The sequence below is a fragment of the Dama dama genome, chromosome 29 (genome assembly GCF_033118175.1).
Source record: "Dama dama isolate Ldn47 chromosome 29, ASM3311817v1, whole genome shotgun sequence".
Classification (NCBI taxonomy): Eukaryota; Metazoa; Chordata; class Mammalia; order Artiodactyla; family Cervidae; genus Dama; species Dama dama.
Window position 1 is genome coordinate 58023839 of NC_083709.1, and position 14674 is coordinate 58038512.

Genomic DNA, 14674 nt, shown 5'->3' on the forward strand with positions numbered 1-14674 from the left:
CATTACAGAGAAGGCACTTAATAAAACCTGTTGAATAAAATTAACCAAATAAATGAATTCATTCATTTGTGGTCATGAGTCAAAGTCATGATTATCACATGGGTATTTTCCTGTCAGCTATCCCATGGTGACCTTTGTCCAGGGTTTCATCTTTTTAAAATGCTATTCTGGTGATATTTTCTTAAAAAGAGAGACACAAAACCACAACACAGAAAAGAAAAATCAAAATGTATTTTTTCAAGTTCCATTCCAGGTAACAGATATTTGACCAATGAATTAATGCTTTCTAGCATGGCCTTGGATATGAAAATTGCCTCTTTCCATAGTTGAACACGGCTCTGAAGTGAGTACCAACAGATCTCTTGTTGATTTTCATAACAGGATAAAGCAGTTAAGCTATGAAGAAGCATTAACAATTTATCCTCATTGCCAATCAAGAAATCACCCAGATTTCCCACCTCCCACCACCCCCAAGACCAAAGTAAAAGGGCTGTAAATCAGCCATCATGCATCTCACAAAAATCATACACTATCCTTGGCAAACCAAATCCTTGGCTTCCCATCCCCCTAGCTTTGGGAAACATTTCCCCACAGTATAACCTAGGAATACAGGAGCACTGATCTGAAAGGAAGCCAGCTAATGTAAGGGCTAACGGTAAGGATAAGGTGAAAATTTCAAGCCCCAGGAGGCTTGTTGCTGATAGATTGGAATGCTTTTTAATGAGGAAAGGAGATGGGGAGGGGGGTGGGGGAAGGTACCCAGCCCTTCAAGTCCTCCGTGGGGGAACAGTTTGTGCTTGTTCTGAGGTAGGGTGACCCTTGATAAGTGTGAAAGAGGGATGACTGATCCCCCAAACATGTTGTACAGTGTGGCTTCCAGGGACCCTTTCTTCAGGCTTCTGAAACTGATCACATCTGCTCAGGCCATACTTAAACTATACACTCCAGCACTCTTGAAGCCACCAGAACTCTGCACTGCAATGAATCAAAATGTTCAAAGCAGGTTTTCATTCAGAAACCGCATCTTTACTTATATGACCTGACATAGAGTAATTCAGCTTGTAATATTTTATACCCAGCTTTGAAAAAAGGGAGGAATTCTTAAGAGGTTGGCTTACTCAACTCTCTAACCAATAGTGTCCCTGAGCTTAAGGGAAGGGAAAACATTTCTTAATAATTGCTAGTTTTATATATTCTTGTTCCCTTAAAAAAAAAGAAAATGCTAGGGCATTTGTCTTAGATTTCCCTTTCCTCTCTTCTAGAGAAACCTGAAATGCCCAGTGATTATATGATCCACTGATGATACTCAAACTCAGTAGACAGCACTAGGATGCTACCTTTTCACTGACTGGTTTGTGCAGGAGCATCCTCCAGTCTGTGCAAATACACCTTCTCTCTATTGTTTTCCTTTCTGTCACTATATAAAGCCCTATGCTGCTGGAAAGGAGAGAGGAGGAAGTCAAGTGACTTTTTTATGTACAACTATATACATAAATACAATATGGGGGTTAGGTGATGAATAGCAATGGAGGTTAGAGTCTGCACACAGAGTGAGAAAATAAATTAATCTGTCTGGTTCTTTTAAGTGCCCAGCATTCTGCACCAAGGAATGAGGTATGAAGGAGCAGCTTTCCCAGTTGATTCATCCAAATGTCTTCCTGTGCAACTTGGGCATGATGAACCCTGCACAAGGGTCAATGTCTAGGAAAACCCATTCATCAAACAACAGGGAAGTCCTTGGACAAGAGAGACCTGAGACTCAGAAGGCACGTCCCAGAAGGCCCTCGGGGTAAGGCCGTTCTGGCAGAGGCTCTGACATCATCAATGTTATATCCCCAATCTATGTTACCATAGAGTTCATGGAAGGCAGGGCAAAGGCTGTCATCTTCTTACTTCTGTTCTGTTTTTTTTTTTTTTTTTTACAATCGTGTGAGGTCCTCTGGAGAATTACTACCCTCTTCGCCCGCTGGAGTCTCCTCAGCTGGTTCTATTTTGATCTCAAGTCCAAAGGCAGAACTTATCCTTCCAGGAGAGTAGTCATTTCTTTTTAAGTCTGCAAGGAAGACAGTTAAGACAGTGATAGGGAAACCTTAAGAACGTGATGTTCAGATAGATTGGACTTTAGACCAAGTGCTCAGAGAAGACTCTGCTCCCTCTGATGTGTGAAACTCAAACCCTCAACCCTGTCCAAGGGATACCCCACCAGGCACACATGTGACTCTAACTCCCAAAGGCTGTGTTCACTGTGGCAAGACTCGGTTGTTTGGCTCAATACATAGCGCCCTTGAGACATGACGTGGCCAGAGTTAAGTGAGGCCATACTAGAAACAGGGCATTTTCACTGTTGAATGATGGCAGAGTCAGACTGTTCAGTCAAAATGGTGGACTTGAGACATCATTGCTCAGTTTTCTGCAACAAAAATGGACCTCAGGTTTGGCTGAACCTCTAAAAGCATCGTCCAATGATCAAATTCTCTGCTTCCTGAAGCCTCCTTCTTTAGTTCAACAGGGAAATTACAAGAAATCATTAACAAGGGCAACCCTTGGGGAGAACTTAAGGACAACAGTGAGCTTTAAATGTTTGGATATCATGGTATATACCATGTTGATTAAATTTGTTAAGCTTAAACATACATTCCTTTATAGTGTTTTAATATTAAATGGGGACTATCTGGACATAAAACTAATACATACTATAGTTTGATAGTAGCCAACACTTATTACGTTGCTTCAGTCCTTACACCAACTTTATGAGGTGCTATCATTCCCAGCTCACAGATGAGAATGAGGTCCAAGGTCACAAAATTAGTACAAAGCATTCCTGGGATGTGAGCTCAACCTATGGACCCCATGCTCTTATACACTTTCCAAAATGACTTCTCTTTAAAAAAAAAAAAAAAAACACAGTAAAACATAAACAAAAAGAAAAATCACCCCTACTCCTGTTTTCTGAGCTAAGCTTTTTAAAATTCAAATTACCAAATGTTCGAGTAAATGAGGATATTTCTTATTTTCATTTAAATGTGTTAACTAAGGTTTTGAAAGGAAATAAGGTTTAGGTTTAGAAATGGAGGAATTCTTGAATGACTCAAAGTCACCATGGTAGGGAAAGGCTAAAGGGAAGGAGGTGGAGGGATCTTAACCCTACAGAAGAGGTGATGGAAGCAGGAGCTACGCCTCAAATTCCCCTTAATCCTGGCTGATCAGATATAGTCCCTGTGTCTTCAAGAACAAGAAGTGGTCCTGCCCAGGAAACAATGACTCAGAACCGGGAAGAGGTCAGCACCTGAGGATGCTGAGTTAATGAGCTAGATTCTGGCCTGTGATCATAGGCTGGGAGATACGTGTCAGCTCCTGCCTCCCAGAGGACCCTTACCTGGGGGCCTGGATGTGGCTCACTCCAGCCCCCGCTCCTTCCTGGGCTCTTGCGATCCAGACAGGAGGTCCATGGGCAGCTCAGCCAATGTGCCGAGGACTGTTCTCTTTGCCCACTTCCACTGTGTGGATTGTGAGAAGGGGTCCTGGGCAGCCGCCAGATGACCGCGGGACCCCACTCCCTGTACCACTCAAGTCTGACACCCCCACCACAACCTCCCCGGCCGACAAGCTACTCCCCGCTGGAACTGGGAGCTGTTACCCATCCCAGTCTCCTGCTGCATCGTGCCCACAAGAGCAACTCCTACGTTCAACTCCAACAAGATTAGAAATTGCCTTTCTTTGCTGTAAATTTTCACCTACTCCATCCTAAGTTACAGTGGATGTTGATCTTTCACTGATTTCCAATTTGGGGTCCAATCACTTATGATAAGGCTGGAAGGGCTACTCAGCTTAAAAGATGTGAAATTCCATTTTAAGAACAAGTGTGGTACAACCTTAGAGAAACAGGGAGTGAGCTGAGACAGACATAAAGCATCCCTTCTGAGATAAAAGGAAAGAATGCGACAGAGCTGGGGCTGCCAACTTGGGGCCCACAGACCTCCGGCTGTTGCCTTTTATGTTAGGAATATTTTTCTGTGCTGAGTCTATTAGTCTTAGAGAAAGCATGTCACACTATCAAATCAGATTTTAAAAACATATCTTGTAATGTATGTGGACAGGGGTAGGTTTTTATCATAAAAAGCACTACTTTAATTGATAGCTGTCACTTCCCTCCATGCCCCAGCCTCCCAAATGTCCAATGAGTAAATAGGAACAGAACAGAAATACTGTGGGCATCACACAAGATCCAAGGGGTGGGGGTGCAGTGGGGGGAATCTGCCTCCATCCAATTTTACCCCCAATTAAGTAGGTGGAACTTTTCCCTTAGAGAGACTGTGACAAGCATTGGGCCTGATGTTGTTTTATCACATTTTGGCAGAACCTGAAGTAAATCTCTGTCCTTTTAATCCCTTTAGAGACTTGAAAAATTTGCAGTCAGAAAGTCAGGCCTCGACTGCGAATGAGATAAAAAAGTGATTAAGATTTTCTACTCCATCCCAGGTTACAATGGCTGTTGCTCAATGAGAGATTTACTTAGAGAAAAATAGAATTGTTTGGGGCATACCCGGGAGTTTGAGCTTCCGGCAGCAGGAGTTGCAACGATGTTTTGCAATGAAGCTTCTAATTGCATCTTCCCCTAAGTTGGCTGGTCCAAACACCATTCCTCTTGATCTAGAGGAAATATCAGAATATCAATTAGATCACAGCTAAGAAAAAGGAGCTCAACTAGGATTCTCTCAGATACCGAACAGTATCCCATAGTAACCCAGTAAACTTGAAGGAGCCAACAAAGAACAGAGCACTTTGGGGAAGCAACAATGTTAGGTCTGCACATTTAAAATTCAAATGCACTTCAATCTTTGTACCCAACTCCAAGACCTACTGTGAAACTCATTTCCACACTAATCTGATAGAAAAGTGAATTTTCTATATACCACAGTAAAACAAAATACAGTGAGACCCTTTTTCATGCATATGGGGTGAGAGAATGACATTCACTACCAACTGTTCTACTAGAAAACCCGAAAGGTAAGTATGCAATAAAATAAATTTGCTATTGGAGAACCCCTTCTGAAAAGACTGATGTGCATTATTTCAAACCCAAATACTGTTCTGCACATAATCAATGTCCTCAAACACAAAAGCCCAACAAAATCCAACACCCAGGATTCATGGCTCTTTCGATAGCTCCTTCTACTCTGCAAACTGCTATGGCAGTTTTCTGGGCTCTCAGTGAAAAGACATGACAAGTAGGAGACAATGATTTTATGGAAGTAAACTTAGGTGACAAAATTACAAACAGAATCATATATAGTAGGCACATTTTGAACACTCTGTAAGTGATCTATTATAGATTCTCATAATACTATAAAATTATAATAGATTCCAGGGTCAAAGTTTACCCATTATTAGATCATATACAACCATCATTCTTCAGCTGACATGCTACACACCATGGAACACAGCACATCAGAAATACCTCCAAAGAAACTTTATGAAAACTAATATTTTATTTTAATGACATGCAGAGTGGAAAACAGCACATTTTAAAATCTGAACTCAATTACCGCTCTTAAATACCACGTCTTAAGAAAAAAGAAAAGCAAACTATCACAAAAGGAAACAATAAACTTTGCTTCTAAGGAATGTGGTTTTTCAAAAGGGACGTGGTGTAAAAATGGACTTTTTTTTTCCATCTGAGTATTGAAACATTTATCTCAATTTCCACTTCCTTTTGGCAGAATAACAGTAGCTGCTCTGAAGATGTGCCAAGCTCAGAACGAGGGCTGATGTCAGTTTGATCTCAGATTGCCTCTTTGCTCTGAGGCGGGTAGGTGGAGGAAACCTCTTGGGAAGATGACATGAACAGACACCCAGGATTAACTTTCCTGGTCACTCAATCGCCCTTACACAATACGGCTCTCGCGGTGTTTACCAGGCTGCATAAGCTGCCTTTTGTTAACTATTCCTCTTTCAGTCTACATGGTAAGGAATCACTTCTTTAAGGTGAAACCAAATGTGGCAAAGAAGTAGAATCACACAGTATTTAGTACCAGAATTCTATGATGCTGATAATATGAAAAACAAAGGTGGTTTTTGAGTCATTAAAATTGCAGGATTCCTTTTATAGTCTCTCTGGCATGACCCTATTGGAATATATCACTCTTTTGCCTTCCACACTGCTATTTCTTTCCCCCCAGTAAAGCATGAAAGTTCCCAACTTAGAAATGCAACACTGATTCTCAGATAAAAGCTGTAAACAAAACCATTTCCCTCTAGGAGCTTTGTTAAAGTTAAGGCAAAAGAATCAAAATTACTATAATATGTATGTATCAGGGGTTCAACCATTCCCTGAGCGGTGGAGAGCGAAGGAAGGTTGTAGGGACACTAATACACCATGCCTACAGACTTGCAGTCTCAGACAACCATGTCCGAAAAAATATACAACTGTTTTCCAGATTTTTCACAGCACAGGAAAGCAGGTGGTAACTTGGTTTCACATTCGAGGAAATGCTAATTAGTGCCATGTACATAGAGATTTACTAAAGAACATCTCATCATTATCATTTCATACTTGTCAAGTGCCTGAAACCATCAATGCAGTAAGTGGGAAAAAAAAAAAAAAAGATGCAATCCCAAACTACTAATAACACTTGAGGCAACCTCCACTGAGGGTCAGTGACCTGAGGAACCAAGGTGAGTGGCCAGAGAGGATGTGGGAGAGAAGGTGTAATGATTTGGTCTTTGCATGCAAGGGCAAAGTTCACACATTGGGGAAAAAGTTATGAGACAACAGGCATTAGAGACAGTATCAGAATTTGCATCACAAAATATATTCCCTCTTGGTAGAGGATCATTCCTTTTCATTGACCCTTTTCTCCTCACAGGCAAGTTACCATCTCCACTGAGCTTCAGTTTCCTCATTTGTGAACAGGGATTGAAGACATTTCCTTCTAAGGTTATTGTTAAGAGTAAAATAAACAACATGTGACAGCACTTGCTCCTCAAACTTTTTTTTTTTTTTGGTGGGGCGGGGGCTGTAGGCTGCACTGCGAGGCATGCAGCATCTTAGTTCCACTGACCAGGGATGGAACTCACGCCCCCCTGTAGTGGAAGCATGGAGCCTTAACCACTGACTCTCCAGGAAAGTCCCTCTCAAACTTTTATTTACACCAAATCACCTGAAGATCTTCTTTTCATTGGAAAAGACCCTGATGCTGGGAAAGACTGAAGGCAGGAGGAGAAGGGGACAGGATGAGATGGTTGGATGGCATCGCCAACACAATGGACATGAATTTGATCAAGCTCCAGGAGATGGTGAAGGATGGAAGCCAGGCATGCTGCAGTCCATGGAGTCACAGAGTCGGACCCCACTGAATGACTGAACAACAACAACAAAGGCAGGGTCTCAGGAGGCTGCATTTCTAACCATCTTCCAGGTGATGCTGGTGCTACTGGTCCTGGCCCATGCTTTGTGTAGCACAAGTTTAACATATAAGAGGCATCTGGAAATGTGAGCCTCATTGAACTAATCAGATGTTATTCTCCACATTGTGAGAAAATAGTACTTATTATCTTCACCATGAAGATGAAGAACATTTGCACCAAAATTAGGTGACCCCACAAAACCAGACAGGCCATAGTGATACCAACCTATCAGTTTCCAGTGTTCCCATCCTCAGTCATTAAAAAATGTTTGCTATAAGACAGAGGCTCCCAACCCTGACTGCCCACATGGGAAACTTTTGAAAAATACAGACATCGGGGTCCCATCCTGAGATTCTGACTTGAGGATAATTCTGAGCAGCTTTTTTGTTTAAAGTTCCCTAGGTGACCCTAATAGAAATTGAGACACACTGGCTTATAGAATGCAATTAAATCCTCAACTGTCAAGAGGAATAATATAATCTTCTTAGAATTCGAAAAGTTGGAAATATTCAGGTCATATTAAATATACATACCAAGGTCAAAATTTAATAAATGATATACATAAAGTATACATAAACTTGATTCATTATATATGCAAAAATTTTCACTGCAAAATTATAAAAAGTTTCTACTACAAACTCTTGGGCATACAGGACCACTGAAGAAATAATACATATTTTTAGCTAAAAAAATAGCAAAGCCTTTATCTGTACACTAAGGGTTACAGCATGAACTCCAGGGTCAAATATCATGGGGTTTGGATGCAGAGGAGCAATATAGCTCACTTTTATTTTCTCTAGCTCACCTGATTCAAAGAAACAGCTAATACACTTTTAGATGTACCTCCTTGTAGAGACACCTACAGATGGTACCATATTTAGATTAAATCATTCAGTAAAAGAATGTAGCATTAAAGTAGTGAATAATTACAATATGAGTCCATGGGAGGGAAATAAAAGTTTCAGAGTTCATCATATAGAAATCACCCATTTTTATAAATATATCTATACACACACACACACACACACACACACACACAACTCACAGACCAAGTTTAGACACTTAGGACAACTAAGAAATTAAAATGTCATATGCTGCTGCTGCTGCTAAGTCGCTTCAGTCGTGTCCATCTCTGTGCGACCCCATAGACGGCAGCCCACCAGGCTCCCCCGTCCCTGGGATTCTCCAGGCAAGAACACTGGAGTGGGTTGCCATTTCCTTCTCCAATGCATGAAAGTGAAAAGTGAAAGTGAAGTCGCTCAGTCGTGTCCGACTCCGCGACCCCATGGACTGCAGCCTACCAGGCTCCTCTGTCCACGGGATTTTCCAGGCAAGAGTACTGGAGTGGGTTGCCATTGCCTTCTCCGATGTCATATGCCAGCAGTTCTCAAAAGTGTGGAGTTTAGGCCAGCAGAATTAGAATCATCTGGGAACTTGCGACATTATGTGAACCCATCCCAAACCCACTGAATTAGAAACCAGGGGCAAAAGCTGGAGGTAAAGGGCAGCAAACTGTGTTTTAACAAGCTCTCCGGGTGATTATGATGAAAGTTTATGTTTGAAAACCACTGTCGTTTTTCTGTATTGATCCATCCTTAATCACCACTTTTTTCCTTAATCATCACTTCTTTTTACTCCACCTTTAATACCACCTCAGATCCTTTACTGTCAAGTCCTCCCAAAAGTCTGCTCATGGGATAAAATGTCCATGGGAATTCAAAGGACAGGCAGATGACTCATCTCTCTGTATAATTTACCATCCTGAACTAATAGACAATCTGATGACTCCATATCTAAGCCCCACAGTTTGGGCCTCTCACAGATTTGCTGTTACTAAATAGCACACTTTCTGCCCCCAGCTTTAATTTTATAGGCATGTGATGGAAGACACTGCCCATGACAAGAATACAATGACTCCATCGTGAAGACAACAAAGGAAACTGTCTCTCCTATGACACTGTCTTCATGTCAAAGCCTATAGAGGCTGAACTTACCCATATTTCTCTTTTGTCTGGGATACTAGAAAACTCAGAGTCAAATCTGCAACAAACTTCTGGCTACAGCATTGGTCTTTATATAATTTCCGTTTTTGTGTATGTACTAACAACTTCAGATTTAATCATATTCTGCTTATTTTTTGGCCCTCATTTCCTAATCTATGCATTCTTCAAAACTGTATTTTAAATCTTACTGTATTTTATTATATTTGGATACAGATATTTGGGGATATAGATACAGACATGGACAAAAGCTGCCTCAAAATCTTCCTAGGATCTAGGCAAGATATATAAGTGCTTAAAAATTATGTTTAAGAAATCATGTACAATGTGTCAAATGCAATTTTCTAAGTGATAAATTAACTTACTGTTTGTCTTCAGGTTTTATTACAGATGGATCTGTCAAATTTTCTCCAACACCTCCAAAGGAAAAGAAAATTCATTTAGTAAATGGGGAGTTTCACTTTCTCAGAAATTCAAGAATATAATAACCAAGTTTTATTTCCTTTCTTTAAACCTATATCCACACTGTGGTAAATTCAACATCATATGAATTTACTATACTATAAAACTTGTCCAAGCAAGTTTGAAAACTTTAGTTAATGCACTATCTCCTGCAACCCCCTCTATTACGCTAATAATAAACCTCTAGGCTACAAATGAGTGCGTTTTGAAGTGTTCACAGTTACTGACAATGGCATCCATCATTCATTTATCACTCATATACACTAGACAGTCTAATTTTGTTTTTTCTAACTCTTGGCAATCATGAAAGACAAGTATTAGTATGCTGATAGCCTTATTTTACCAATGAGTACACTGATGTTCAAAGATATTAAGCAATTTGTCAGAGGTTGCACAGACCACAAGAGGTCATAACAGGATTCAAGCTGAGCCAAAGCCTGTGCCCCTCCGCCTAGTCCATGGTCTGTTTAGATGGAGTCCATCAGTGCTCAGCAAGGTGCAAGGTACTGTGTGGTTCTGCAGATACCCACCTCTGGTCCATCAAAGACACACAACAAATGCTATTTTTATAACATTTAGAAACAGAAGAATACAAACAGCCTGCATTCTTGATCTGGGTGCTGGTTATACACATGTGTTCAGTTGTGGAAATTCTTTGAGATGTACACTTATGCTGTGTGCACTTTCTTGAATGTATGTGATCCTTCAGCAAATTTTACTTCTTTAAAAAACGGCACGAAAGCATAAAAAGACAATGTAAGTGTAATTTCAAACAAACGTTTATCAAAATAGGGATCAACATCACAGTGAATCTCTGTTATTAAATGCAAGTGGTGGTGAGGCTGACTTCCACAGGCACCTTTTTCACAAGTGAGCCAGTCAGACGGGTTGAGTGCACCACGTGGGTGTAAGCCAGCAATTTCTGAGACCATACTCTAATCAGTACTGGTTCTCCTGGCTTGGAAGAGACCAACCTCGTGGGATATCTACTTAAAATTACATAAAATGTGAAACATTATTATGTGCTTCTATTTGGTTAAAAAAAAAAAAAAACGTTTATAACCACTACTTTAAAAAAGAAAGGTTTTTACCATGTTCTGTACTTTTTACCATATACTGGCACCTTTCACAGGAAAATGTAATCCTTACAATTTATAAGCCATTCCCCTGAGAAACTGACTTCTTTAGGAAAATAACCTGTTTTAAATGGGGACAGGGGGTAGGGGTTCCAACATTTTGTATCATGATACTCTTTGTCAGCCTGATGAAGCTAAGGGAACCCCTTCTCAGAATAATGCTTTAAAATGCATAATTTGAATATGTAAGATTACAAAGGAAACCATGATATTGAAATACAGTGATTAAAATATTTTTAAATAGTTTTGCAATACATGTGCTTCTTTATTAGCACATTAACTAACAGGATCAAGCACAAGTCTAATAACACTATAACATTCAAATAATAAAAATACAACCTGTATTTTGAGAAAAATATTTGTATTTGCCAAGTTAACATCTGTAATTGCTATTGCAAACAGTCATGGGTACTGCTAATACCACTGTGGTTTGCTGTCTCCACTCTAATTGAAGGGAATGATAACTTTCAGCTATAGATTAGTATAAAGGTATAACCTTAATTTGTTTTTTCATCAAAGTTCACAGACCCTCCGAATTCTACCCAGGGACCCTTTAAGAATGCCTAGCTTAGAATCTCTTTGGGCACTGATTCTGAATAAGGAAAGGGAAGATAAGTCTGAAACATAGGCTCATGGGGAAGTATGCAAATATGCCATCCTTTTTAAAGAAAATGTCACAGGGAGAAGCTGCGCTCTTTATACTTTTCTCATTACAGATATAAGAAGAAACAGCCTAGCAGGACCCTAACTATATATAGCAAACATGCAGTAAATAAAAAGAACAACTTTGTTTAACTATTTTAGTAAATAAACAGCACTATGTAGTAAATAAAAAAACAGACATCCCATGTATGACCAATAGAGAGTGAAGGCCACAAATCTTTCACACATTTAAGCTCAGACCTGATTTTATGCCTACAGCTTCCAGCAACGATGAAAGCTTTAGGCAGATGTCTGAGTAAATTGTAAATTTAAGTTGGAGATATGCACAGTACTGAAAGAATTGGAGAAAGGGAGACTTTACAGGGGGAGCAAAGTCTATCAAAATCATACCAGTTCCCATTTATTTTCAGTCTTGCAGGCCTGTTAAATAGGAAGAAGTCAAAGAGTCCGGGTCTCACTCACAGCCTCATCACTCTCTAGCTGTGTAATCTGGACACCTTCTTTCATCTCTTTGTGTCTCAGCTGTATCATCTGAAAGTGTGAATAATCATGGGCCTTATCCTGTAGTTACTGAGAGGATTACAGGAACCAGCATATACAAACTGCTTAGCAAAACGTATGATTCAGAAGAAGGTGAAACACGTCAACTGCTATTTTTATTGTCTTTATTCTATCAAGGCACTTCCCTGGTGGCTCAGTGGTAGAGAATCTGCCGGCCAATGCAGGAGATGCAGGAAGACCCTCTGCAGGAGGAAATGGCTACCCACTCCAGTATTCTTGCCTGGGAAATCCCATGAACAGAGGAGCCTGGCGGGCTACAGTCCATGGGGTCGCAAAAAGAGTCAGACACAACTGAGCAACTAAACAACAATTCTATCAAAAGTTCTTGTGAACTAAAGTTCTATTTTCTTACCATTGGTAAAGCCAGGCTCTAATGATCTCACTTCCCTGAGGTACTGTTTGCTAATGAACAGAACCTGCTCTAAGACTGAGGGTGAAGAGTACCCACAAACCTCTACATCCCTAAACCCAATCTGACAGCTCAAAGCTGAACCACTAAATGTATCTATTGAGACTCGTGAATGGCAGAAGGGGGAAAAACAGAAAGCAGTTCAGAGAACCAATCATGCTGTTCCACCACGTCCACTCCAGCCTCTCCCAGCTACACAGGAGTCACTCAATAGGCACCTGTAACACAGGTGCCTATCCCACCCACACACCTGTGTGTGTGTGAGTCGCCCAGTCATGTCCGGCTCTTTGGGACCCCACAGACTGCATCCTGCCAAGCTCCTATGTCCACGGGATTCTCCAGTCAAGAATACTAGAGAGGGTTGCCATTCCCTTCTCCAGAGGATCTTCCCAACCTGGGGATCAAACCCAGGTATCCTACATGGCAGGCAGATTCTTCACTGTCTGAGCTCCCAGGGAAGCCCACCCACACAGCTAGACATCTGGAAAATGAGAACATTTTAACATCTAAAAATTCCAGTGGTGCCTCTTTACTGGCATTCACAGCATATGTGCCCATGTACAGGCAACACACAGTACGCCCTTATGAGAAGCTCAGAGACTTACATTCTGATCCCAACCGCTTTGGGATACATCAGTGAACTTCCATATCTATGGTAAGAAGTTACTTCCCTTGTAGCAGCAGGATGTACCATGCTGCTGCTGCTGCTAAGGCTGACTTATACTGAAAACTGCTTTGTTGAATAAAAAATTAATAGCCCCAAAAGTTCTTTGTGTCAAGCCTTAAAAAAAAAAAAAAACACACCACAGAGCACTGTAATTTCAAATACAATTGTTTTTCATTCCTATTGTTGGAAATAAAATACTGGATTTCATGTGTAATAATGATGATTCAGGCACTCACATGTAGGGTTTTTTAATAGGAGGAGACTGGAATACTACAGCGTCATTACAAGTGATCAGAAATTAGTCAAGCCTCCACAGATAAACTTATGGCCAATTCATGTTGATGTCTGGCAGAAACCAACACTCTATTGTAGAGCAATTATCCTTCAATTAAAAATAAATAAATTTAATTATAACAAAAAGAAGAAAACAAAATTAGTCAAGCCTCTCCCTAAATTCAGCTTCCTGGCCTGATGTGGCAGCTGCTGAGTTATGCCTGGCACTCTCTGGAATAAAACAAAGAGAAGAAAAGAAGAAACTGAAAGAATAAACGGGCAGAGTATTTCTCATTCTTTCTTTCCCTCCAGGCAATAGGGAGCCACAGCAAGCTGATCAGGGCTTCATTCTACAAAGGCAGAAGCTGGGATGTCCTTTAAGTTACCACCAGGACCACACAGCTAAGAGTAGACCACCCACAACTGAAGAGTAACTTCCATGTTAACAAGCCACACAGACATTAACACTGAGAACAATGACTACACTTACTGGGTCGGGAACTTGCCTCATTTCGGCCCCTGAACAACCCCGAGAGTTAAGTGCATAACATGCTTTATCCCAGTTACAAATGCGGAAGTGGAACTCCAGGTGGCTGCGCTCTCGTCACGCAGCGAATTCATGGTGGAGCCAGGAGTCAGCCCCCAGCACCGTGACTTCAGAGCTTCTCCTAACTGCAGCTGACTGGCCTTTCAGTCTCCACTCCCTGCCACCCAGACAACGCACATTGTCTCTCCAAAGACTAGAAATACGACACAATTAAATATAAAACGTAACTGAACTGAAAACTGTTATGATATTTTAAGACTATATTCTCCCATTTTTCCTTTCCAACCTGGTTTGAATTAAATATATTAAGGCACATAAGCCTTTAGCCAAGTACTTGACACAAAATAACCAGGAAACGCTAGTTAGTAGCAGTAGTATTATAACTGCTTATAATTACTATTACAGGATTCACATTCTTCCATAAATTCAGGGCTAAACAATTGGCAAAACACTCCAATAAGTATCTCAATTTCTTCATGCTCATTCTATGATGTCCATTCTTCCCTTCTTTGAAGGTCAGTGTTTTGACATAGTTTATTTGGAGTGGCC

The 14674-nt window shown here is 40.7% G+C and overlaps 1 protein-coding gene across 4 annotated transcripts in view; it reads right to left on the reverse strand.

The window, feature by feature from the left end:
* Positions 1-209: 209 nt before the first annotated feature.
* TRPM6 (transient receptor potential cation channel subfamily M member 6) overlaps positions 210-14674 on the reverse strand; it is a 151624-nt gene continuing 137159 nt past the window's right edge. For all 4 annotated transcript variants that reach the window (XM_061132095.1, XM_061132096.1, XM_061132093.1 and 1 more), the window contains exons 37-39: positions 9773-9824; positions 4544-4650; positions 210-2053 (exon numbers count right to left, since the gene is read on the reverse strand). In XM_061132095.1, the coding sequence (XP_060988078.1) occupies positions 1920-2053; positions 4544-4650; positions 9773-9824 (293 nt within the window). In that variant the 3' untranslated portion in view covers positions 210-1919. The remainder of the gene's footprint in view (positions 2054-4543; positions 4651-9772; positions 9825-14674) is intronic.